The 24,688-nt window shown below is 47.6% G+C and overlaps 1 protein-coding gene across 1 annotated transcript in view; it reads right to left on the bottom strand.

Annotated features, from left to right (window-relative positions):
• The window catches only part of SOBP (sine oculis binding protein homolog), a 108,745-nt gene that overhangs the window by 28,897 nt on the left and 55,160 nt on the right, over positions 1–24,688 (bottom strand). The window contains exon 5 of the mRNA XM_035564813.1: positions 18,920–19,015. Coding sequence (XP_035420706.1) covers positions 18,920–19,015 — 96 coding nt within the window. The remainder of the gene's footprint in view (positions 1–18,919; positions 19,016–24,688) is intronic.

Raw genomic sequence — 24,688 nt, 5'->3', positions numbered from 1 at the left:
CTGCTCTGAAGCTCGGATCCTGGCTGAAACCCAGAGCCCGCTGGTGTGGTCCCGGCTCCCCTTCCCCTTCTCTTAGCACAAAGTCACAGACTCAGAGAGGCTTCCACTGAGCGACTGCTAGACTCACTCCTAGGCACTGACATATGGAGCAGGTAAGGCTGAAATTAGGGACAGGGAAAAGAAAAGGTGGGGAAAGCAACAGCATGCATGTCCTCCAAATTGTGAGAGAGGAGAGAGGAGAGGAGAGGAGAGGAGAGGAGAGGAGAGGAGAGGAGAGGAGAGGAGAGGAGAGGAGAGGAGAGGAGAGGAGAGGAGAGGAGAGGAAAAAGAAAGGAGAAAGAAAGGAGAAAAAGAAGAAAAATAAAAAATAGAAAAGAAAAAAAAATAAAAAATAGAAAAGAAGAAAAAAGAAAAGAAAAAAGAAAAGAAAAAAGCAAAAGAAGGAAAAAGAAGGAAAGAGAAAGAAAGAGAAAGAGAAAGAGAAAGAGAAAGAGAAAGAGAAAGAGAAAGAGAAAGAGAAAGAAAGAGAAAGAGAAAGAGAAAGAGAAAGAGAAAGGAAAAGGAAAAGGAAAAGGAAAAGGAAAAGGAAAAGGAAAAGGAAAAGGAAAAGGAAAAGGAAAAGGAAAAGAAAAAAGAAAAAGGGAAAGGGAAAGGGAAAGGGAAAGGGAAAGGGAAAGGGAAAGGAAAAAGGAAAAGGAAAAGGAAAAGGAAAAGGAAAAGGAAAAGGAAAAGGAAAAGGAAAAGGAAAAGGAAAAGGAAAAGGAAAAGGAAAAGGGAAAAGGGAAAAGAAAAAAGAAATGTTTACTCTGTCGCTGGTAGGAGGATTTTACCATGACTATTATGGCCACTAGCTATCTTAAACCACTCTTTTCCAGGATTTTAGTCTTAAAAATAATAAACGAGGAGTTATGAAGGCCTGAAACTGCAGCCTAGAGCCAAACATATGGTGAAGCAATGTGTGTGAAAGCTTCCCAGCCTTCTTCCGCCGATGCCCCTCTTGTTTTACTAAGGCCATTCCTGCCGTGAAGCTGGGCCTGCTGTCACAGCACTTGCTGGCCGTGTCGGTGGGGGCAGCCCCCAGCTTTGCTGGTGACCCAGGCCAGCAGAGGGCCAGCCCTCACATCCCGCACTGCCTGCCGCAGTGCTTCATCAGGCCTGGAGCACCTGCTGGTGTTCGAGCCATGGGAAATGCCCCTTCTTCCACGGTGGTTTGCACCTACCTCTTTCTAGGTAGGGTAATGTGAGAAAAATGTCCCACTAGGTCTTTTCTACTCAAAGGAAAAGAGAGAATACGCTTTGTTTGTCCTCTCTTTAGCAGTGTTCAGCACTGGCGCGTACCTGACTCCCGGCTATTTACATAAACCAAGTCTATTCTTAGCGAGCCCTGGATGAACCTGGGATAACGCCGCCGAAGCCGGTGTCGTTTTTTCAGTTTGAACCACGTAACCGAGAGTTGAATTTGGCACAAGGCATTAACTTCTCACCAAGGAGGGCACGTTACGGCACAAGGCACCAGGCACGCTATTCGGTAAGGAGCACAGTGAGAGGGATCCCGCTGGGAATGCACTCACTCCTGGCCTCTGTGGGTGATGCAGGCTGCGACTGCATAGATTTTAGCACGTGAATACACCACGGCAAACACTGCTATACTCAGAAGATCATGCAGATGATTCTCTCACTGCATAACATGCACGACAAAGCAGCTATGCGGAAGATGCACAGCAGGACCGAAGAAGTTAATGCATTTAAACCCTCACCCTGCAAGCGACTGCATGCAAGGCTCTCCAAAGTGCTGTGCCCTCTAGACTCCTCCTCAAGGACTAAATCCACCTAGCTTTCTCCAGCCCTTCTCCTTCTGCTGGCCTTCCTGCAGAATTTCCTTCCGGCAGCAGCTGTTGTTTCGCTGGGAATGCTGCTCATCAAACCAGCCGAGACCTGGCTGGCAACTGAAGACCAGTGGTCATCGCATACAGACTCCTTGCCATATGGTTGTTCCATGCAACTGAAACGTTTGCTTTTATTTTAAGGGCTTTTATTTACATTAATTTTAACACCAACCCTGGGTCGAGTGCTTCTCCTCCAGTGACATCCAGCAGTAGAAGAAGGAAGGGAAGGTAGGTAAGGTGCTGAGACAGGACTCGCCAGACTGGCATTAAGAAAACAGAAAATCCTTGAGTAACTTTGCACGGGGGGAAGGGTAGGGAGTGAAATAATGTGGATGGCCCAATTTTAGGCATTGACTTTGATTGCCCAGCTCCGGGGCAGACTGTAGGCATCTCCGGAGGGTGGATCATGGCAGCCACATAATGAGGAACCTCAGAATTGGTCCCAGCAGACTCTCTCTCCACTGATTACAGAAGGAGCAAGTTAACAGGCTCGTATGTTCTTTACCTTCACTCTGTATCTTTAATCCTCCTCTTAAAATGGGGAGAAGGCTTCCCCTTACTTGGCTCGCCTACTCAGAGCATGAGGTTTTTGAAATGGGGATCAGGTTTTCCTGCAAGTGTTTAGAGCATCCAGTACATCACACAGGGTGGTCCTTGAATCACCACCATCACATGAACAAAGTGCAACATTACCATGGGGCTCTCTTTCCACTCTAGGATCGGCAATCACGAGGGGCTTTGCCCAATCCCTGACTTTAGGATTTGGTGCTCTGCAGTGAGGTTACACGTGTGAGCACTTGCACACTCGAACACAACTTGTTATATGAAATGCTCATTGCAGGATGCAATACAGTAATGGGGGAAAGGAAGACAGAGTTTAGTGCAGCGTATTTACCAGTAGACATGACTGGGAATATCGACTGCTGTTCACATTTACCCGGCACATTTATCACCCTGCGATATAGGAAGAGAGATGACTGGGAGGTGGGGACGTGCCCAAGCACAACGAGAGATCTGAGGTATGCACGAGGGCTAAAATTCCATTATAGGTTTTAAATAATTAAACACTACATGTTTGGAAGCTCATTCCTTCCTATTACTTTTTAAATAATTAATCTGTATTTACATCTATTGAACTTCATGAAGCTGTACACATAACAAATTTGAGTCAAGTTGCAGAAGGAAGATTTTGTTGTCTGACTGCATTACAAATGATTCCTGTTCTATGCAGTAGCTTTGGATATGTGGGATCAGTCAAAATCCAATTCGGCTCAATGCTGTACATCACAGACACACGTGTAAGGGGTTTTCTATCAGTTATTCACAAGTAATCAAAACACCAAGAGAAGCTGTAAATCCCCAGAGGAAAAAATGTGCTTCTAACAAACATCTTAGAATAGCAAAAAGTGATTTGAGTTAGAAAAGAGTAAAAATATATATATGTATTGTTCCTATTGAACATACCCATTACACTCAGGCTAATGTGATCAGTCCTGTGTAACCTGCAGTACAATTTGATAAAAAAATTAACACCTTTCTGCAATTGAAAAAAAATAATTTCAAAAGCTAGAGTAACAGATACAGTAACAAGACCTAAAACAACAACAACAAATCTTTATCTACAGTACTTCTCTTCCTACTACATGTTATTTCCCTCTGTTTACTTCAGGTTCAAGCTGAAGAAGGTGTTACACACCCTGCAGTTTCCACCTAGCTGGAACTACACACGATGCACCCAAGCAAACGACCAGTGCTGCTCAGACCTTTGAAACAATGAGGCGCTGAAAACAGGCTCTTGAAACCCCAGCTCTGCCTTGGGAAATGAATCTGCAGCAACGGCAGCAGGATTACATGTTTATCGTGCACGTGATTTCCAGCTCATGTTAGCTCCTATTTATAAGTAAGCAGATATATGTGCATTCACTTATGCAATTCTAGCTGGCATTCCTGCAAACTCAGTCCGAAAGTACAACGAAGTTATTTCCGTTTCAAACAGAATTACGACTAATAGAAATGCTGCTGGCCAAACAGTTCCTTCAATTATAATAAATGGAGCAAAGCTGCCTTCAAACTGAGATCTCAGTTACACCTGCACAGTTATTCTGGAAGTTAATTAGATTGCACAGGGGTAAATATGGACTTAATGTGCTCTTCAGAGGCCTCATAATGGCAGAAGACGTATTAGGGGTAGAATAAAGAAACCGACTTTGCTTTCAAATCCCTGGCGGTCTTTGCAACGAAGGGAGAAAAAACATCTGTACCTGGAGGTGAAGCAGTCTGGTGTTAGAAATCATGGAAAGAAAGCCAGTAGCCATTCTGCTCCGTGGCAATCCTACACTGTCACCTTGCAGGGGAATGGTGCGCTTAAAACACTTCTCCCAGTGCTCTTACTTTGTAATTGTTTTAAAAAAACAATAATGCATAAATCAAGGACAGCCACCGGATCCCGTAATGACGACTCTCCCGTTTGCTCCTGTGACCCGTGCAGCTCAAACCCAGCATCTCCAAGCAGCAGAGCACAAGCGGGGCTGCGCGAGCAGAGACCGCGAGGTCAGCTCCGAGAGAAAAGCAGGATGCCACGAGATCAAGGCCCGGCTAACTCAAAGCACAGGCAGAACCCGTGCTTCAGATGTCAGCTGGTTCAAGGTGCTGCTGGTGTCAGCGCCATCATCAGAGCAGTGCACGCGCCAGGCTCCTCGCTGCGACGGCCGAACCTGCAGCCTTCCCTTTGGATCCCATTTGGGGATTTTGTTTCCCTTTCAGACAAGGCCAACAGCGCACAGCCTTCACATTTCAAGGCTGTTTTAAGGATCAAAACCCATCTTGCTCAATAAAAAGGCGAGCACGATTCATTGCGGAAAATTACATGGGAGCTTCACGTGCAGTAGGTGGACAGGATTCTGTGACTTTTATCAGAGATACTGGTTTAGAGATCGGCGCTAATAACAGCTTCTTAAAAATGCCTTTCCCCCCCAGAATTCATGTTTTCACATAAATCCTGATTTTGGCATGCTACTTTATTGTGGAGACATCTTCTGTGTACTGGCTGGCTTATGCAAATCAACCAAATGTCCTATAAATTAGCCTTGAAATGCCTGGGATAATGAGCTGCTTGCACGGCAAGCAGCGCGGCGTTAGGGGAAGGGCCCTGCCCAGGCTGGGAGAGCAGGAGGACACCGAGCGTGCCCCAGCTGCACAGCAAGGCGGGACACCGTGGCTCTCGTCCCAAAAAGCAAGGCTGACTGACCAGGATTGAGAAATGCAACGCTAGGAGATACCTAAAGATCAAAACCCGTGGTAATTATGTGGTGGGAAGACGATGTGCCCCTAGCTGCTGAAACGCAAGCCCGCAGATCTTGGCTGTCTTGGCCAACACGTTTAAACTGGCTGCAGGCTGGGTCTTCATCCCTGCATAATTTCTTTTTTTCACTGAAGCCTTTTTGACACACGTTACGTGTGTGAATGTTACGGCATTCGGTGCCTTTTCTGGGGATGTTTATGAGCCAACCAAAAACCATACCTTCCCTGCATTCCCTCCCTGAGATGGAGGGAATACCTTGAAACTACTCCCCGTTGGATTTTAAGAAGAAATGTTCTTGTTGGCTGCTGCTTCCTTGTGAAGCACAGGGTTAGGAGCAAGGTGTCTGTACACAAAGGGCTGGTTTCTCTGCCCCTGACTCAGGCAGCGCTGGCTGAGGTGTGTGAGGTGAACCATAATAAATCAGCTGTCAAATCACAAATGCACCGCTCGCTTTTGGTGTGTGCCTAATTGGCACCGCACGTATAATAATTAAAGCTATATTGAATTTGTGTGTGGGCACCTTAATTTGCAACATTACAATAATTAAATGACGCTAGTGTTCAGAAGGAGGTATCTGAGAAATAAAGTGCTATTAGCACAACTTGGCAGGTATGACACTCTCACAGATCCTTTACCCCGTGTCCAGCACAGGCTTTGTCCTGGGCAGGGCTATTCTGAGCTGGAGGCGTCTTACCCCAGCCGACAACGGTGTGGGCAAAAGGGATGAGATGAGGGCAAAGCAAGCAGGAGGAATTTATTGTCACGATTCTGTATCAGCTTCAGATGTGCAAGTATCTCCATTGTATGAGCACGGAGCAGAGCCAAAGAGAGATAAGGGGACTTGGCCGGAGTGACAGGCGATAGCTGCAACAGAGCTCATTAAGGGCTGGACTAACACTGGGCATTATGGCCACCTTCCTGGTAATAAACTCATGGTTTGTGCTCAGTCACAAGCCTCACAGTTTGGATATATCGAGAAATCAAGCTGTGCATAGCAGGAGACAACAGCCTGGTCTCTCTTCGATGCTAAGAACCCCATTTAGTAATAGCTGGGCTTTAGAGCATTTAGGGAAGGGGACTTTCTACAGCTAGCAGAACCAAGGAGCCAAAGAGCACACGAATTGGGGACATCAAAAATCTGTGACGCAATTTGTCGTGGACATGGGGAAGAACATAGCTAAACTGAGGGAAAGGGAGCTGGTAATGGAGGAAAACATTCCGAAGGGGAAGAGAGAACCTAAGGAAAATGTTGCAAGGAGCAGAAAACAAAAATAAATAAATAAATAAAGGGCAAGAAAAATAAAAAAGGATGAATTCTAGATGGAGGAGTGTGCTCACGCTGGGGACAAGCGCAGGGGGACGAGATGCTGGCACCGAGGCACCGGGGCAGGTGAGAGGCAGCAGCCGTGCTCTGCTCTGGCTGCTCAGCGGCTGCAGCAGGCGCGGTGTTAGCAGCAGCTGTTTCAATAACGTTTTAAACCCTCCTGCCCTCCTTTCCAGAGCTTCCACATGTAGATTCAAATCCCTGGACATTCACAGGCAATTATTTTCTAATGATGCTAGAAGCAAAGCTTCCAGTCCTATAGCTTCAAAAAAGCTGCTGCCCAGTCGTGTTCTGCTGCTGACCTTTTCAAGACCTAGATATCTGCGAGATACCTGAATAAGATAATTGGCCAAATACAATGCTGGTGTAAGCCGGAGGCCTTTCACCAGAGGTGACACAAGCCCACGGTAAGCAGGAGAGAAGCTGCAGGAGCTCCATCCTTGCCGGTTTGCCCCCTGTGTTCAAAGGCTTCTCTGATGCTCGCAGCCCTCCTGATTTTGTGTGATTTTATTCATGGGCGTCTCAGGGTTAGGTTTCACGGTGGATGTGCTCGGCTGCAGAAACTGTGCCAAGTGAGCTTACCAGAATGGCAGCGTTGTGCACAAGATGTTACCTCTGCAAGGGCAGGCCCAGATCCCTATTTCCACCGTCGCACAAGAGCAGCCTATCGCAGCGTGCAGGACACAAGCATTTCGTGGCCTTGCGGACAAGCTGGAGAGGCAGTCGATCCATCGCCACGACCCCAATGTGAAGGGATAAGGAGCGAAGCCGATGGCTTCTGCACAAGCAAGCGAGCAGAGAGACAGCGTTTGCTCGTTTCGATCTGCAAAGCTGACTTGTTTAAATATGAATGTGCTGCTCATAGCCAAATTTTAGTGACAGCAGCCCCGTGGCATCTATCACTGTTTGCACTTTTGCTAAAAATAGTCGCGCTGTCTGGGGATCTTTTCGGATGCCACATCTGCAGGAGGTGTTTGTTCCCCCACCCCTCTCTACCCGTTATGTTTTCCTCCCCCTCCTGGGTACGCTGTGCTCAGGAAGGCATCCAACACTCGCGTGGCGTCGCAGCAACCTGAAGTCACTTCCCTGTCCTCACCAAAAGCCCGTGCGTGCCCTTTTCTCTCTCTCTGCCTGGGTTTCTCTTCTCTCTCTCTTCAGGGTTTTGGTGCAGGACTGGGGCTTTGCCCACCAGGACGTGGCTGTGGCGGTGCAGCGTGGCAGCGATGTGCGGGCACCCTGACACAGAAGGGAGGCTCCAAAAATAAAGGGCAGCTCTCCAGCAGAGATCACGGTTACTTCAGGCAGCTGACGTTTCGGCTAGGTCCCAGGGAAGGATTTTGGTAACAAAGGCAGAGAAACGTCCCCCTTTATGTGGGGGCCGTGCGGTCAGCCAGGCCCTCTGGTTATCTCCCTTGGCTGACCACAGCTAATCTGGGGTGACCTTTGGACAGCTGGCACTCACCCAGGCCTCAGGTTTCAGCCCCGGTTTGTGGCTAGAGGAAAAAAGAGACAAAAAGCTGGGCTCCTGGCCTGTGCAAACACACCAGCTACATATCCCTCATTAAATGAGCTCGGCACGGTGGATGAGGAGGATGACAGCGCAGCGCCCAGTGGCAATGCGCTGCGCAAACCCTCTGGGGAGAAAAACATTTGCACAGCTCAGCCTCCTGCAATCTCTCGGAAAAAAACCGAAATACGCACACGATGAAGCTGGAGATGTTTTCCAGAGCCTGCACAAAGCCTGTCCCTGCGACAGCGTGCGTGCACCCACCGTGCAGGCAGCTCCTCCCCGGGCAGAGCCATCCAGCTGTGCGAGCACATCTGGGGCACTGCCTGCCTGCTCCGTGCTCGCTGCCTCCCCGTTGGCTCCCAAATACCAGCTGACTGAGCTGAGAGGTGAGATTTAGTAACAGAAAGTGAAGAATAACCGACAAGAGAAGCATTTACCTCTCCTCTGTCCTCAGTCTATTAGTTCTCTAATGTTTCAGCTTCAAGCATCCCTCACCCCTTACGACTCGGTGCTGGGCCGGCTGCAGTACGACCAAGCAGCACCATGTCCTGACACTATCTTCCAGCAGCGCACAGACCTGTGTTTGGGCCAGATTCTCCTCAACTGGAGACCCCTTTACACCACTCCAGCAGCAGAAAGGCACCCTGGGGGTACATTAAATGCCATTACCACCTTTTCAGACTTCTTCCTATCGACAGGGGGGATGTAAAGGCATCCCAGGCTCAAACCAGAATCTGCCCCCCCTATTTAATACATTTAACAAGGGAAGCTGCTGCTGGGACCCCAAAGGCACAGAGAGGGGCAGTGACTCCCCTGGCGGCTGGGAATCCACCCTGGTACAATGTGGACACGTAGCGGGTGTGCGAGCTCCGTGGTGGAAGGAAAAAAAAAAAAAAAAAAAGAAACCTCTCAGAAAACGACTGTTTCCCCATCTTGACATTAATTTCAGTGGCATGTGCAGTAATGCTCATTCAGGACTGGGCACAGGTGGTCAATTATTTTTCTGCCTGTCTAGAAGAAGCGTGTTTATTCCTCATAATAAAAAGTATTAGTACAATGCAGAGTTTATTGCTCAATTAGGAACGTGACATGCAAAGAGTTACAGCCTCTTGCGGGGAATACAAATAGAAATGAATTTTTGCTGCTGAATGAAATACCACCCTCCTCCCCATCAGACGTGCAAAATCTAAACAACTTAAGGGCCAATTGACAGCTTTCTGAGGACCCATATTTAACTAGCCTGTGCAACAGAATATTGTACTGTGTATTAAAGCTCTATAATATAATTGGGTTCCTTTTTCTGTTTAAAACATTTTTAATTGATCGTTCATGCACAGATCAAAAAAAAAAAAAAAGAAAGAAAAAGCAACCCAAGCACAGAATTTAATTTGGGTCCCAAGTATAAACAAAGCTGTGCATTGAGCAGAATTTGAGAACATTGTACACATGCACAGTTTGATCACTTTGTGGGATCTACACTGCCTGTTTCAGCTCCTGTGCGCTGCCTGTGCAGGCAAATTGTTTTTAAACACCTCAAAGTAAAGCGGGGAACCTGCTTTGCACCATTATGTCAGCTAACAATTCATAATAAATGAACCTCTCTGCAAACAGCAAGGGTGCTGCTGCTAGCTATTCAGAGTATCACACAACTTTAAATAATAGACATCGCTTTGCACTTCTAACGTTTTAATCTCCATCTCCAATTGCATGTAAAAGTAATTAAATAACAGCATCCTCATTCCAAAGCTGTAGACACCTCAACCTAAAGTTAGCAGACATAACTTTAAGCCTACAAGAGAGTCCTCTGCTTGAACTGAATGGCTCTATGAGCAAACTTGGAGTTGTACAGACGCAGAAATACACCGCTCAACTGACAATTACAGCTGCTGAAAATGTTGGTGTCACATGGAAAGTATTTATCTAGTTAATGGGCAGATGCAGGCACCTCTAGAGGTGCTCTAACCAATCCTAGATCCGCACCTGATTGTTCTGAGGAAATCACACTCTGGAGGTGCTTGCCTTCTTCCATCTACTGTCAGCGGGACCTGAACAGAGAGCTTGGCCCTGATATTGAACCCTGAGATGCTGCCACAGGTAGGGACGTGAACCAAAGCGTGTCCTAAGCCAGAGGGTGCTGTGGGACGGGGAAGACACGGGTCACGGGTGGGAACCAGAGTGAAATACCCATCGCCTCAGCTATCAGTGCACCTGAGAGCCACGTCTGACCACCTGAATTGCAGAGTCACCCTGTGGGATACCTACAACAAGGCACACCGTCCTCACAGAGGGACGCAACCTCCAGCATGATGAAGGTTTCACTGCAGTTGCAAATACTAGTGTGGTGCAAGGCGTGCAGCAATGAAACCATCTGACTTCAGATTGCTACGAGCAAAACGGACCCTGTGTGCCAGGAACAGCTGTGCTCAAGATACTCCTGTGTGTTAATCTGCATGTACACCCACCTGAAAGATCCCCATCTAGAAATGAAAGCATTAACAAGAACGCTTCGTGTAGGGAAACAGACACTGCTTCTCAGAGAGAGCGACAGCAGCGCATCGAAATCACGCTGTGCAAGACAACATTTATAAAAATGTTGACAGATATCACCCCCTATTTGACTTATGGAGCCATCAAAAGCTCGCTTCCACGGAGTGTTTTTGGGCCCTTCAGTTGACTCAATCACCAATTTAGAATCTGTCAGACTTCATTATGCAGATTAAGAGCCTCTCCTCGGTTTCATTTGTTATGCATTAATAAGGGAGCATCGGCGAGCGTATCCCCTCGCACAAGCACAGCCTTTGTGCCACTACATAGTAAATTTTGTTCTTTCGAGCGCTCGAAAAAAACCCGGGCACAACAGCAACATGGCTTAGTTGCTATGCTCGGACTTAGAGCCTCTGCATAGGGATCAGCTCCGGAGTCTGCCCCGAGCCGAAGCACGCCGGGTGAATTATTCCTGGATGTGACCAGACGCATTTTGCCTGTTCCTCCCACCTACAGGGGCGTGCTCGGTCCTGGCCACCCCGGTACCCCCGGAGCGGCGCAATGCCTGGTGCTGCTGCAGCACCCAGCACCAAAAGGCAGATTTATTATGAATGCTGGTAGGGCTCTTTTTTTTTTTCTCTCTCTCATTGACTAGATGTGACTCAAAAAGTTAATGGTAATTGCTCTCATCTTCATTTAGCAATGAGAGAGAGAGAGAGAAATGGGAGCAATTTGCAGATCTGAGAACAGGTCATTACAGGTGTGTTATATTAGTGTATTCATGAGCCCCCTGGGACAGCCATGCTGAGATATCCAATAACTTTCTTAATGTGTAATTACACACCATTGGACTATAATTGATTAATTGAAAAGAGAATGTAGGCAGATGCTAGGCCAAGGCTTCTGCTGCTCATTAAATGAGTATGTCCTTGCTTCTTTTTAATAAGTTAAGTGAACTACTCAAAAGCAATTAAGTGAGAACTGAAATTCATTAAATTTTAAGTAATTATTGGTATTAACTTCCGTAATAAAATGCAGGATTTATATTTTGGGATTTTTTTCCCCCCATCCTGAAAGCGACACAATAAATACATGTCACTGATGTACCACAACACGTCACAGATGTAAAAACGGCACCCTGCTACAGAGAGGACACTCCTTGCAGACAGGCTTTCCTCGGAGTGCCTTCAGGCAGCTGTGTGAAGTTAACCTGCCCTGTTGGGGCATCACTCCTGGAAGCCCTGCATGGTCCTAAGGGTTCCCAAAGACAGGGGCTTGCCACAGGCTCGGCCTTAATTCTGAGAACTAAAAAGAGCGTCGGCTCCTGATTGTCAAAACCCCGCTGTCTTACATTGGCTCTCTTTACTTGAAGGATGGCAAAGCAATATCTCTTCAAACTCTTGTCCTTTTTAACATGGAGGGCAATGTATTCGGCAATACGAGGCATAAGCCAACTGCAGCTTGACAGACACTCCCCCAGCCCATGTAGCATCTTCTCGGACCTTACAAACCCCATTCTCATTGAACCCGTGTGATTGAGGTAGAGGTGCAGCAAGGACCAGGACCAGGAGCCAGTTTTCAGGACTGACCCTGGTGCTCCAGGTACAGAGGTGTGCAGGGCTCCCGGGGTGCCCCATGACATCTCCTCTGTGGAGTCGTCTGCCCCTTCTGCACATACCCCTAAAGGAAAATATTTATAGCTCTGGGGGGCGACTGTGGGAATTTTATTTCCAATTTGGGAGGAAGGAAATGTGATGAATTTTATTTCACCGCACTTCACTTCCTTTTGGAACAAGGCAAATCTTTATTCTTTAACATTCTATAAAAACTGTCTGAATTTTATTTAAATCGGTTATGAATGCCAGTTTCATAAAGCAAGGCTACGATTCACAACTCGTTTTCTTTCCAAGAGATACAAACCTGTGTGGTTTTTTTCCAGTTTTATAGAGGTTTGGGTGGGAGGAGAACTAAATTATTTTTTTTTCATGCATTTTTACCTTTAAATTTATTGCAATCATTATTTAAAAAAAACAGCCCATTAAAATGCATTTTCAGCTAACAGTTTCTTAACTTCTTAATTGTTTAAATTCCCAGCCAATAAAAAGATTGGCATTCCTTTAAAATCATTTTTGAAAAAGCAGTTTTTCAATGAGAACATGTTTAATATGAAAATTATAACTTCAGTGAACACATCAAATGAGGAAAGCAAAGAGTAAAAGGAAAAGTAAAAATAGAGCAATAAAACACAGCATTGCAGCGAGGAGAAATTAAGGGTGGAGAAATTATTCAGAGGTCACCATTAATTGCACATTTATTAATAAAATATTTAATGCTGGTTCTGGGAAGGAAGATGACAGAACTGGAGCAGTAATGGGATTTTAATTATTTTCCTTTTTAACAAATGAGTGTTTCTTTTTTTTTTTTTTTGAAATAATGTCAAAAGCTAATGTCAAAAACTAGAAAACTGCCTCCTTCTGAGGAAAGAAAAGCTCGTGCTCACTGAGTGCCAAGTGTCACATCCTAATGTGACGATGCCACCCCGTGCCACCGCTGCAGGAGCCTGGGCAGGCCTCACCTTGCCTGGTGCTGTGGACGGCGGCCGCCCTCGCCGACCCCCAGCCCCAAAGAAATGAGGTGTGGGTCTCATTTCCCTGAAAGCTGCTACATCGGGCTTGCTACTCTGTCTGGCAGGGGTGTATTTTCTGCAGGTTGCTGCCCATGGTCTCTGAACACAGCCTTCAGCTTAGATATTATTAGTAAAGATCACGTTTGCTACACTTCCAATGATCTGTTTGCAAGCCTACAGCACTTTTTGGTCACAGAGGGGGAAGGCACCTCTGAGCAGTCGTTTGGCTTTCCTCATCTGCAGAACACAGGGTGTGATCCAGAGCCCACTGTGAATTTAGGGAAGGGATCCTATTGATTTCACAGGGCTTTGGACCAGACATGGGCAGAGTCCTAAACATGGCATGAGCGAAGAAAAGATGGCAACCTCCTCCAGCTCCCCAGGGCCTACAAAGCACGGGGCCATCATCTACACTTTTGGTGGGGTTTTGGGGACGATCTTTTTTCAAATGTTCTCCTACAACTCACGAGCAATTTAGCTTTTGAAAATGAAATGCTACAGGCGATGAGGCTACAGCATGACCAAAGCCTCGCTGTTATTTCAGTCACAAGAAAGGTTGAATTTCGTGTGGCCAAGACTATCAAGATTTTAAGAACATCAGTACCAATTCTCTGCTACAATTCCTTTTCTTGGCATTTTTGTTCCAGAGCTGGCAGCTCACCGGGCCTGCTCCAAGGGCCCTGAAGCCAACGGAGGGCTCTCCATCGGCGGCTGAAAAATGTCCGAAGTGGGGTCATGCCCTGAAGGCTGGAGGTGTCCCTACGGCCCTGTGAGCCATGGGGCTGTGGTCAGAAAGCCCTGGTGTCCCAGCCTTGGATGAGGCTGAGGAGACAAGGCCGAGGAGGTGCTCTCCCTCTCCCTCTGCTGGTTTGAACCTGAAAGCAGCAGGGAGAGCTACACCAGGTAGGCTCTGCTTTTGCTCTTCTCTCCGCTAGGAATAAGGGGGCAGCATGGACAACAAGAAAGGGGGGAAGGGAAAGTGAGGGGATGAGCAGAACTATTGCCCCCTAATCCGGTCCTCCTCTGAGGGCACTGTGATTGTAAGCGCACTGACGGGCAGTTCCCTTTAGTGCTGAAGCAACGTCTGGTAGCAGTTTTGCTTGACAGCAAGCAGCAGATAGGCTAGGTACCTTCAAAAAGGAGAATCCAAACCCTGCTTTCTAAAACCAAAACCCTCGTGGCCTCCAGAGAACACTGATGCGCGCGTTTACATTTACCTTGGCTAGGACTACAAAAACCACCGGACTCATCCGATCACAAACACCCTCCGTGCTTTCCCAAACCAGCCTGCTAAGTATTAAAGCATCTCCCTGCTCGAGCACGGTGTACCTGAAGTCGACCTGGTCACACCCTCGTGGGTCCCATGTGTGTGCCATGCTTCCTGACCCTGCCTCTAGTGCAGCAGCAGCCACACGCCACGAGCATCTGCTTGTAGGGTTTGCTCGTAGGGTCTGCATTTCGGGTTTTGCTCGTATTTGTGCTGGATGTCTTTTCAGAGCTCTCTCCCCCTCTCTTTGTTAGTGATTAAAGATCACTGGCTGTGGGTGAGTTTGCGTTAAATCCAATAACAAGCGTGTTTCATTTTGTGTCTTTTACATAACGGCCTCCAAACACCAAGACTATCTCCTAATTCATCGCACGCTGGAGTCACAAATTTATCCTCCCCGAGCAGAACTGCTAGGAGCACACTTTTTGATTTCAAAGAGAAAAAGACCACGGTTTTACTGCAGCAAAACCACGGATCGCGGCTGGGTGTGGGACTGGAAATGAATTTTTTTTCAGGGTGTTTATATTTTGTTTTGTTATTTGCTTACTTTACATCTAATCCCAGAGTGGTGGGTGGTACTCGGATCATCTCCATAAACAAATGATCTGGAAAGCAACCTGGCGTTTAATTTCCTTAACCCATCAGGCCCTCCTGTGCTCATACAGCAGCGCGCCGCTCTGAAACCTTGACTCAATATTCTGGGCAGCCAGGAGGGGGGAAGGACGAGCCGTTGGTTTTTTTCTTTCCCACTTTTGTTAAAAGGCACCCAAGCATGGCTCTTCCTACCCTGACTAACCTGGGTAGGTGCCAGATGGATTTTCCCTTTCTCTAGGCAATGGCTGAGGAATTTCAGCTGGCTGGGGCTGGGGCTGCGGTCTTTTCAGTGGCCTTTTCATCCTGGCCTGCCCTTTCTCAGCAGCTAATCCCATCTCTCTGCCCATATCCACTATTCGCTGGACTGTACTGCTCTTTTACAATCAGCTTCCAGAGGACTGAATTCTGCCTCTGCCGCATGGAAGCAAAGAGATGGGCCTAAAAGGAAAGCTTCCAGCCTAAAAGGAAAGCTTCCAGCCACTCGTGGAATAAGAAATTAAAATACTGAGGCAGTGCCGATGGCAGTAGGGTGGCTGGCTGGCCAGAACAGCCTGCTGGCCCGGCTCTTTAAAAAGAAATTTTATATTATGCAGTTCCCAGTATTTACCATGGGTAGCTAACCTTAAGAAAACGGGATCCTCAAAGCTGCTGAAAAGCTCACAGGGAAAATTTTATGTCCTCAATGACTGGAGCATCTCATCCGCTTTTGCCTTCCGTGCTCTACAACACACAGCGTGACACAGAGCATATCTGGATTTAACACGGGGCATGAATACCCTCGCCTAATCCCATAACTGCATAATGGCTTTCTATGCCAACCAAGATCTTTAATTGTCTCTGCTTTTCTTGATGCACACAACCACCGTAAGCACTCAGGGGGTTATTTTGCCCAAATTGTAACTTGTTCTTCTTCCTATTTCATATCTATCTCTCTCAAAAAAAACCACATAGCTGAGCAGCACCTCTCTAGCCAAAGCACCTCCTTCTTCGAGGTACGAGCAACGAAGAAAGCACACAACCTGCAATACCGTCGGCTGCTGCGCTTTCAAATCCCTCCAAGTACTCAGGAGTTAAAGCTCTCGCTGGTGCCCATGACCCAGGCTATTAGCATGCAGCCCGTGTAGCGCGGCTCCTCGCGTGCAGAGCCATCAGCGCCCAGCCCCTGCACCCCGCCTGGCAGCGCCCCCGGAGCGCAAGCATCTCCCCAGCCCGCGCTCGCTGGAGCAAGCCTTGCCGGAAAATGGCAGCTGAACCCTAAAGCAAAGAAAGCACTTTTGAGCCTCGGCTTCCCAGCTCACCTGACAGGCTATCACAGCACTTGCTCTCAGCTGCGCTAAGAAAACTCCAAGGACTTCCTGGTTCTCAAAAGCACAAACAAGTTTCAGTTTCTCTTTCCTTTAAAAATCTCAGCTATTCGCTCCTCGAACAGCAAGAAGTCAGCATCTGACTGGCACTGGTAGAGCCTGGGTAAGGTATTAGCACTGGAAAAATATTTTCTAGAGGAAGCAGCTGTCCCCACTCCTTTCCTTCGTATTTTTTCCCTCTCCCCACCCGAAGAGATAGTTGCTAGTAAAAACACAGGAATACTGACTAGCCTTCAGGAGAAAGATACCGTCTTACTGACCAGTTCCCGTGCAATTCATTTGACTCTCAAGCACATTTTAATATAGCATTGTTTCCAGAAAAGTGCAAATACAGAAGGAAAACCACTACCTCTCTGCAAAACATGGAGCATCTTCAACAAATAATAACACCAGATCCCCCCCACCGAAGCCACCATCACAGCCCAGCATTGTATATTCTCTGAAAATTCCTAAAATACACCTTTAAAGATAGCAGAGGTATATACTCATCATTTGTCTATTTTTTTTCCCCGCATGCAAACTGAGTACAGGTTACATCCCTGCCAATTTTGTTTCCAATAGCATAGGAAAAATAGAGCTATGACAAATTGCTTTTATTACTTCCTCAAACAAGAACTGAAACTTGTCCAAAAAAGCACATGAAAGACTAACTTGGATGATTTGAGCTTTTGCCAGGCACAGAAGTGCTATAACAATGCAGTAACTTACATGCATACTGATAGAGGAGTAATTAACTGGGCACCGAAAGAATGCTTGATTTTAATAGTACAAGGGGGGTTAATTGGTTCTTTGATAGCTTGCACTAAAGATAAAGCAGATTTTCAGTCAAAATAATACATTTCTTATTTTGTATACATGCCATTGTGTTGTCTCACGACCCTAGCCCTGAACTCCTGCAACACTGAGAAGCCCTGCTGACTTCAGGGGCACGTGGTGGGCTGCGATGGTTCCTCAGACCTGGCCTGAGCTGGGGCACAGTAATTAAGCAAGGCCTTGAAGAAACCGCTCCACTTACTTGGCACAGTAATTGTGACTACAGCGGGGAATCCCTTTTTGTGTTTGTCTCATTTCCTCACCTTAGGACACAATCCTGCTGCCCCTGAAACCAACAGGAACTTCGCGAAGGATTCAAGAGGAAGCAAGACCGGGTCGTAAGGTTCAAAGCTCTTTTTGTCTGGGGAACTATGCTGGGAACCCGCTGACCCTTCTGAGTGACACAGGTGGCTCTAAACATCCTGAAAGCTCTGTCATGACCCAGCAGGGGCTGGCCTAGCACCGGGGATGCTCTGGGGGGTACATCAGCCTATGGTCCTCCAGTACAAGTGCCAAGCCCTTCTCAAAGGGACGGCAGAGTCTGGGCATCTGTCATGAACCACAGCAATCTTGGGGCTGGTTCCTATGCTGGGTCATGCCAGCTCAGGGGCTCAGCTCCCCTGGACACCCCACCTGGGGGGCCAAGGCTGGCGTTTGGTCCCGTGTTTGCTGCAGGGGAGGCGTGCACGGGTTTCGGTGCAGTGGGAGCGCAGCTTGCTCTGCCGCCGCCACCCCCCTCCCGTGCATTATAATTAGAAAAAAGGCGCTGTGGGTTGTTCCCAAATCTAACCCAGCATTACAGTTCTCTGCAAATATTTCCAGTTAGCCAAATGACACATTTTACTTAGGTGCGGCCAAGAAGAAAAGCGAGCGTGAGGGAGAGACCTACCGCTTCATCTAAGACTCCATTTTCAAGCGCAGTGTGTGAATCTCTTTTAAATATATTACAATTCATTCTCTGTTTACTTTAGGTAAACAGAAAAACTCATCGTGGAGCACTCATTTTCGCAAGCTAATCAAGAACATTAGGTCCCAACAGATTCATTTAATAGAAATATAATAGGCATTCCTGCTTGCTTTTAATCTTGCCTAGCTGCAAATGCTAAAATGAACAGCAAATTAACCCTGCCTTGGAACAGAGATCCTTTCGCAGCTGATATCGGCTCTCCTTCGGCTCGTAAACACTCCAGGCTCCCTGTCAGTGCTTTCCTGGCTTTCGCTCTTTCCCCGCAGCAGAGGAGAGGCGAGGAGAGGGCTGGGAGGTGGAGGAAGAGCTGAGCCCTACGGGAGCGCTGCCTGCCAGCCCTGCACAGCCACAGGCGCCCGAGGCGATGCAGAGCCGGGAGGTGGATGGGGGCGGATGGGGACGAGGGGTCTGGAGGGTCTGGGGGACCTCGGAGGCTTTCCTGAGGTCTGGGGGTCCTCGGAGGCTCTCCCAGCTTGGCCAACCACCCCCGACCCAGCTTGCCCCCATGCACCATGCCGAGCCAGGCAGTGCCACAAGGCCGCTCACGTTCTGTCATCAAATACACGAGATTTTCAAGCAATTTGAGATCTTAAAATTGTTCACGGATACCAGAACTAGCATTACAATGCTAAACAGGAAAAAAAAGAAAAAAGAAAAAAAAAGAAAAAAAACTGTAATATTTCATAATGTATGTCATAATGAACAAAAGCCTTTCAGAAAAAAAAACGGTTTTCACTGTGCTAAAGTAACAATCTAGACTTGTTGTAAGTATGTTATTCTTACAAGTAGTTCGCAGTTATTCTTGAAGGCAAGTCTTGGAGTTTCCTTAGCATAGTGCTGCTGGGGAAAATTTTCAGCATGTCCATCTTCATCTCTAGCCTGAAGGGAAATATAATGGCCTATTTAGGGACTTACAAATAATGGAAGGAAAAAAAAATAGCTAAAAGCATAACAGCTCAGATCATTAAAACAGACGGGAATCCCCAAACACAACATTATTAAAAAGTTTGCTTAAATATGCAGTACCCCTTTTAGATATGAGAACTTGGGGTGCTGCTTTCTTACACAGCGTAGGTTGAACATGCAAATTCATTGCAGTGTAATAATTAGAACAACAAAAGACAAACCCCAAATGAAATATGTGAGCTGGAAACCGTGAGTAACTTCAGGGTTTCAATATACTTCATTGCATTTTTCAGGATTACATTACATACGTACTCGTTTAAACTTTTTGACATGCGTAAGCAATCCCTAGATAATGTATTTTCAGTTTAACATCAAGGCCAAAAAAAATAAATAAGTTTTCATACTTTGTAATTTACATGTAGCACTATTGTGGATAAATGGACTCCCCCCCCCGTGCTTAAGAGAAGTCCTGAAAGGAGCAATCATCTAGCAAGAACAGCGATCCTTCAATCAAAGGCGGTAAAAATATTTAATTACGAAGATGCATTAAAAGTTCCTGGTTATTTGGAGCTGCACTGTTAATTAAAAAAGCCGAAGTTTAAATGGAGACATTAACAGAGCCCATTAGCAACACTGCTTGCAGATAGCATTTGCCTCCTCGTCTACAGCGCTCTCCGGTTTCGGGCTGAAGCGAAAGGGAGACGTGGGTGAGAGGAGGAGTGTCGGCAGCGCGCTCATTACACTGTTCATTTGGGTGACACTTGCACTCTGTTCTGCTCCGTCTCATCTGATCCCTGGCTGTTCGCTCTCTCCCTCTCGCAGCCTCCCGAAATTCGCAGCTGAGCTGTCTCCCTCGCATATGGCTCGCATATAATTATGCACATTCCGTTTTACACTGCATTAAAATGATGAGATCCTGGCTCCCCGCCAGCCTATTTATTTAAATAAGCCCCGATGAGCTGGGGGAGGAGGGTGGAGGGCTGGAAGCGGGGCTGGGAGAGGGGGTGACAAGGAGGGGACATGGCGGGGGGCACTGGGTAGGCCATGTGGTGAGGGTGGCGTGTGGGGACCGCCGGGTAGGCCGCGGGGCCGGAGCGCGGCACCTCAGCGGTGCCAGCGCTGCCGAACCGTCCCCGCCTCCTGCGGCGCGAGCTGCCGCCTCTCGCCGTGTGTCACACTCCCGGCGCGGGGACGTTTTTAGCGTTGGCATTTGTGAAAGATATTTGCACCTCGCGCGCTGCACGGCTTGTTTGCCTCCAGAGAGGCTCCTGCCTCTCCTCTAGAGGAGGGCTGGGGAAGGGGAGCAGCGGGCTGGCGGCGCTGGGGGTGTTCGGGAAAACGTGACGCCCTTCAACCTCATCGACTACACCAACTGTGCCTCGGGCCTCTGCTTGGCCGTCCTGCGGAGTTAACAAACTGCACGGTGGAGATAATGCAATTTTTAAAAGCGCCAAGCTTCTCCAAAAGTATATTTCAAGTGGTGTCTACACCTGTGTATTATTACAAGAAGCGGGCAGCTGAGAAGTAGCTTGTTACGTACGTATCAGAGCAGCTTGTGGGTTTTGTCTTTTACTGCCTCAATGGCTGCAGGGTGGAAAATGTTTAAAATTTTTTCCTTCGAACCACAAAGAAGAGGCAGAGCATTCCCGAGCACCTGAAATCACTTTTCTATCGACAAAGGCTGAAATGTATTCTTCTAATTGTTAGCTTGAAACCGAGACCTCTCCCATGTGATAAAGCTACCTCCCATACCACGTGGAATACCAAGTCCAAATCCGAAAGCGTTTCATAAAAAATAATAATAAAAAATAATAAAAAAGCTCATTTTGCAAACGAACTTTGTCCTTTTTTCTCCTGACTGAAAGAACATGGCCAGCTCGCTGAAGCCCTTCCAAGCAAGCTAGAACTCAACGGGGGGACGAGCGGCTCAGCAATGCCTTGCACAAACAGAAAGGCAGCTGCCAGCCCAGCAAAAACGCTCGTGGAGGAAGAAAAACCTGCACGTGGCCAGGTGACGGGAGACAGGCGGGACCCTACTTGGGGCAGGGATGTTGTATGGGGCCCGGAGCGCTGCCGGTGCCCCCAGACTCCCGAACCCCTACCTTGGCACTGTGGTAGATGCCGTGCACGTGCCAGGCCGCACATCGCAGCCTGTCTGGGGGGCACCGTGTCGGCGCACGCACCTCACAACATGAAATGGATATCAGGGTGTTTGCGGTGCATGTGTCAAAATACAGAGACAAAGCCCCACTGACCTTGACCCACTTGCCAAAATTGCTGGTTAAACAAAGGCTGATCACCTCTGCTGACAGCAACACGCTCCCTGCCTACCTATCCTCGTATCATTTAACTCTGGATGCCACCAAAATTTCCTTGTCTTAAAACCAGTTTAGCTGCATACTGCTGTCACTTACTCAGGCAGCAAAAGCATACTCAGCTAGCTCCTTTCCGTGGTAAAAAATACCTGTCCTCAGCAGTCAGAATTATTTCCCCTGTTGCCTTACATGAATTCATCACCACCGTCTTCCCGTTGTAAATAATTTGTAGAAGGAAATACTCTTAAAACGTTCAGTGCTGTTAGAAGTGTATTATGAGTGGCTCAGAGTTTATCTTGTCATTGCAATATTGAGATATGCCTGTATCTGTACTGGCTCACCCTCAATCACTGCTGCACGCCAGCAAGCACCTGCCTCAGCCCCCCTGCATCGCTGTTGTGCTCCCAGCACGTTGGCACCTACAGCTTCTCCAGCATGCCCCACTGCTGTGGGATGTATTTTGTGTGCTATTGTTTAAAAGGAAGCAACTGGGGGGAAAAAAGCAAACCTAACCTGTCATCTCCGTGATTTTGTAAGTGCTTTTAAACTCCTCAATTGTTACAGAAATGCTCTCATCAAAAAATGCATGCCCAAAGCGCTAGATGCAATTGATTGCATGTTCGCAATGTATGGTACGACTGCTCTCACAGCACATTTTGTTCCAGGAGAAAAAAGGTTTTAGCACCTATTCTGAGCCCTGGGAGCCCATGGTAAGCACTCTCAGCTTTATCAGCAGAAAACTGCTGCAACTTTTGTACGGCAGCGCCTCGCCTGGGACTTCCAAGTCTCCCCCTTCGATAGCCTGAGCTGGCCAGCTGGATAGGGTCCGAGAAGGAAACCTGGCCATCGCCACGCCAGGGACTTCTGGCAGAGTAGAGCACATTACCCAGGACGTGCTGATGGCAGGGAAGATCTACAGCCGCCTTGGTGGAGCTAGCTTGACTGCAGGGTCAGCGTGATGACGGGTAGCACAGGAAATCACGGCCTTTAATTGCAGGTTAGATATCAGGAAACCCTTCTTAATGATAGGTACGGCAAAGCGCTGGAGTAGATTGCCTAAGGAGGCTGTCAAAGGCCCATCACTGGAGGTTTTTAAGAGCAGATTAGGCGAACATCTGTCAGGAATGACATGCACGGAGTAGCTCCTGACTTGGGGAAACAGGATGGATGAGCACATCTCCTCTCCCAGGTCCCTTCTCTTGCTGTTTCCTGCCCCTGAGCTTTGAAGGAAGATGGCAGGAAGGGTAAGGAAAAATAATTTTGAAAAGAACAGAGAGAGAGATCTGAAAGGACCTCTCTGAAAATAGCACAGCATTTGATGTTCAGAGATATGTGTACTCATTAATAAGTGCATCATGACAACTATCTTTGGCTACACAAACTGTGCTATCTGTTCCTAAGCCAAGCAGCCTATATTTGTGAAAGATGCCAGTAGTTTGGAAACAGACTATATATTAAGTCGAGATTTCTTTTTTTAACAAGAAGGAGGAAGAACGATCTACAGCAGAATTTCCTCCTCTCCACAGTGCTTCAATTTCAGCATGGATATTTGTTTCTCCTTCTCAGAGAAAAATTATCTTGATGCAGACAGGGGATTTCTTAGCTTCAGTGTCTTTTCACGCAGCCTTAGTACTGGGAAAGGAAATCTGTGCTTGCATTTTAATATTAAGGGCAGGATCTTAAGATAGCGTAAGTCACGAGGCAGGCTGAACAGAATAATTTATTAAGATGGAACTTGTTAATGCAAAGCTTTCACTAAAGTGGGACAATGCTTTTGCCATGAAATCCTACTGCTCGGTCCACAAAAGTTTAATGCCACTTAACTGAAAACACCTAACATCTAATTTCTTGGAGCGACGGCTGATTGAGTAATGCAGAGTGACAGAATATTAGTCTGCTTACTCAGTATAAAATTGCCACCTAATTTCCCTAAATGTCCTTTAAAATGGGTGAATCATGTGACAGTCACCCCCAGACGTATTAGAGGCAGGCATTATCTGAGCATCTCTGGTAGGACAAAAAAAGCCGTGAAAGTCAAAACACCACTGCTACCGAAGTGCAGACAACTCCTGCAAGGCTTGCATCCCGTTGCGATGAGTGCAGGAAGTTCACAACGCCCCTAACACTGTTGTCCTGGGAGGCTGGCTCAGACGGGGGCAGAAAGCCCGGTTTCTGTTTTCCCCACAAAGGTTATCCCTCTGGCCAGAGGGGCGAGGAATTCCTCCTCCTCCAAACACATCTTGCTGCAAGCCGAAGCAATCCTTGGGGAGACCCTAATCCTTGAAATTCTAGTTCCTGTGGGCTGCTGCTGTCCCACATAATCAATTGACATGGTCCCTGCATTCACTGCACCAGCAACGGTAAAAATAGTACTCAGCTTCCATCTGTTGAGCATATTCTTTCCAGAAATGTTAACGTACTCGCCCTGGCCTGGCCTGGGGCTTTGTGGGAGCCCAGGGTCAGGAGCTGAGCCTGGCCGGGAGCACAGCCTGGAGAGGACACCCCAGTGCTGTGCAGCTGGGGAGCGAGTCCTTCCCTTGGGGAAGCCCCTGCTAATATTCTACAGGACGTTTGCTCCTTGCAAGGACTGCAGGATTTTCCCAAATCGCAGAGCTTTGGAGTGAGCAGAGTCCATTAGCTTGCTGCCCCTCTGAGCTGCTGCTCTCTGCCCACTAACCTCTATGTTTGTAATGCCTTTGCCCAGACAAAGGGTGCCCACACTACTCATTGCCCCCCAGCCCGGGGGCTCCCTGCCGCTAGCGGCTCTCTGAGCACTCGGTGGTGGTCTATGGAGAGCCCGCAGGTCATGTGGTACTAGCTCCCCTTGTTTCCAGCTGCTAAAATGCATTTAAAGACAGCTAAAAATACATTAAATACTTTCCTAATGTTATTTTTCCATGTAAGCAACTGCTGTAGCCACCGCAGGAATGTCATTTGATCGCCAAGGGGAGGGGAAGTGGTCCACGAGACAATCTGTCTGCTGGAGGTGATCTACAAAGTAAAAAAGGAATTGGGAATGTGCCCTCTTGTAACTTCTTTATTAAGGGCACGGAAGAAAACCAGGAGGGCTTTTGCTAGCTTCTTTCACTGCCCCTCTCCCACACCCTCAGCGCCGCTATTTAAGCCGGGAGCCCAGGTCTCGCCTACCCTGGAGGAAGTCACCAGCGAGCAGAGGCAAGAGGAGCAGCATCAGCATCAGGACTGAGCCTGCAGGCAGCTCTGTGCTGTTCTGCTGCTGGGATCTGCCTAAAGCCTCCCTCGAAAGCTCTCCCTGGCACTCAGCTGCTCCTGGCTCCCATACATTACGGCACTGACTCCACCACGCTGGATT

Source organism: Cygnus atratus, chromosome 3 (assembly GCF_013377495.2).
Source record: "Cygnus atratus isolate AKBS03 ecotype Queensland, Australia chromosome 3, CAtr_DNAZoo_HiC_assembly, whole genome shotgun sequence".
Classification (NCBI taxonomy): Eukaryota; Metazoa; Chordata; class Aves; order Anseriformes; family Anatidae; genus Cygnus; species Cygnus atratus.
Note: the sequence above shows the minus strand (reverse complement) of the source record. Positions and strands in the feature narration are given on the sequence as shown.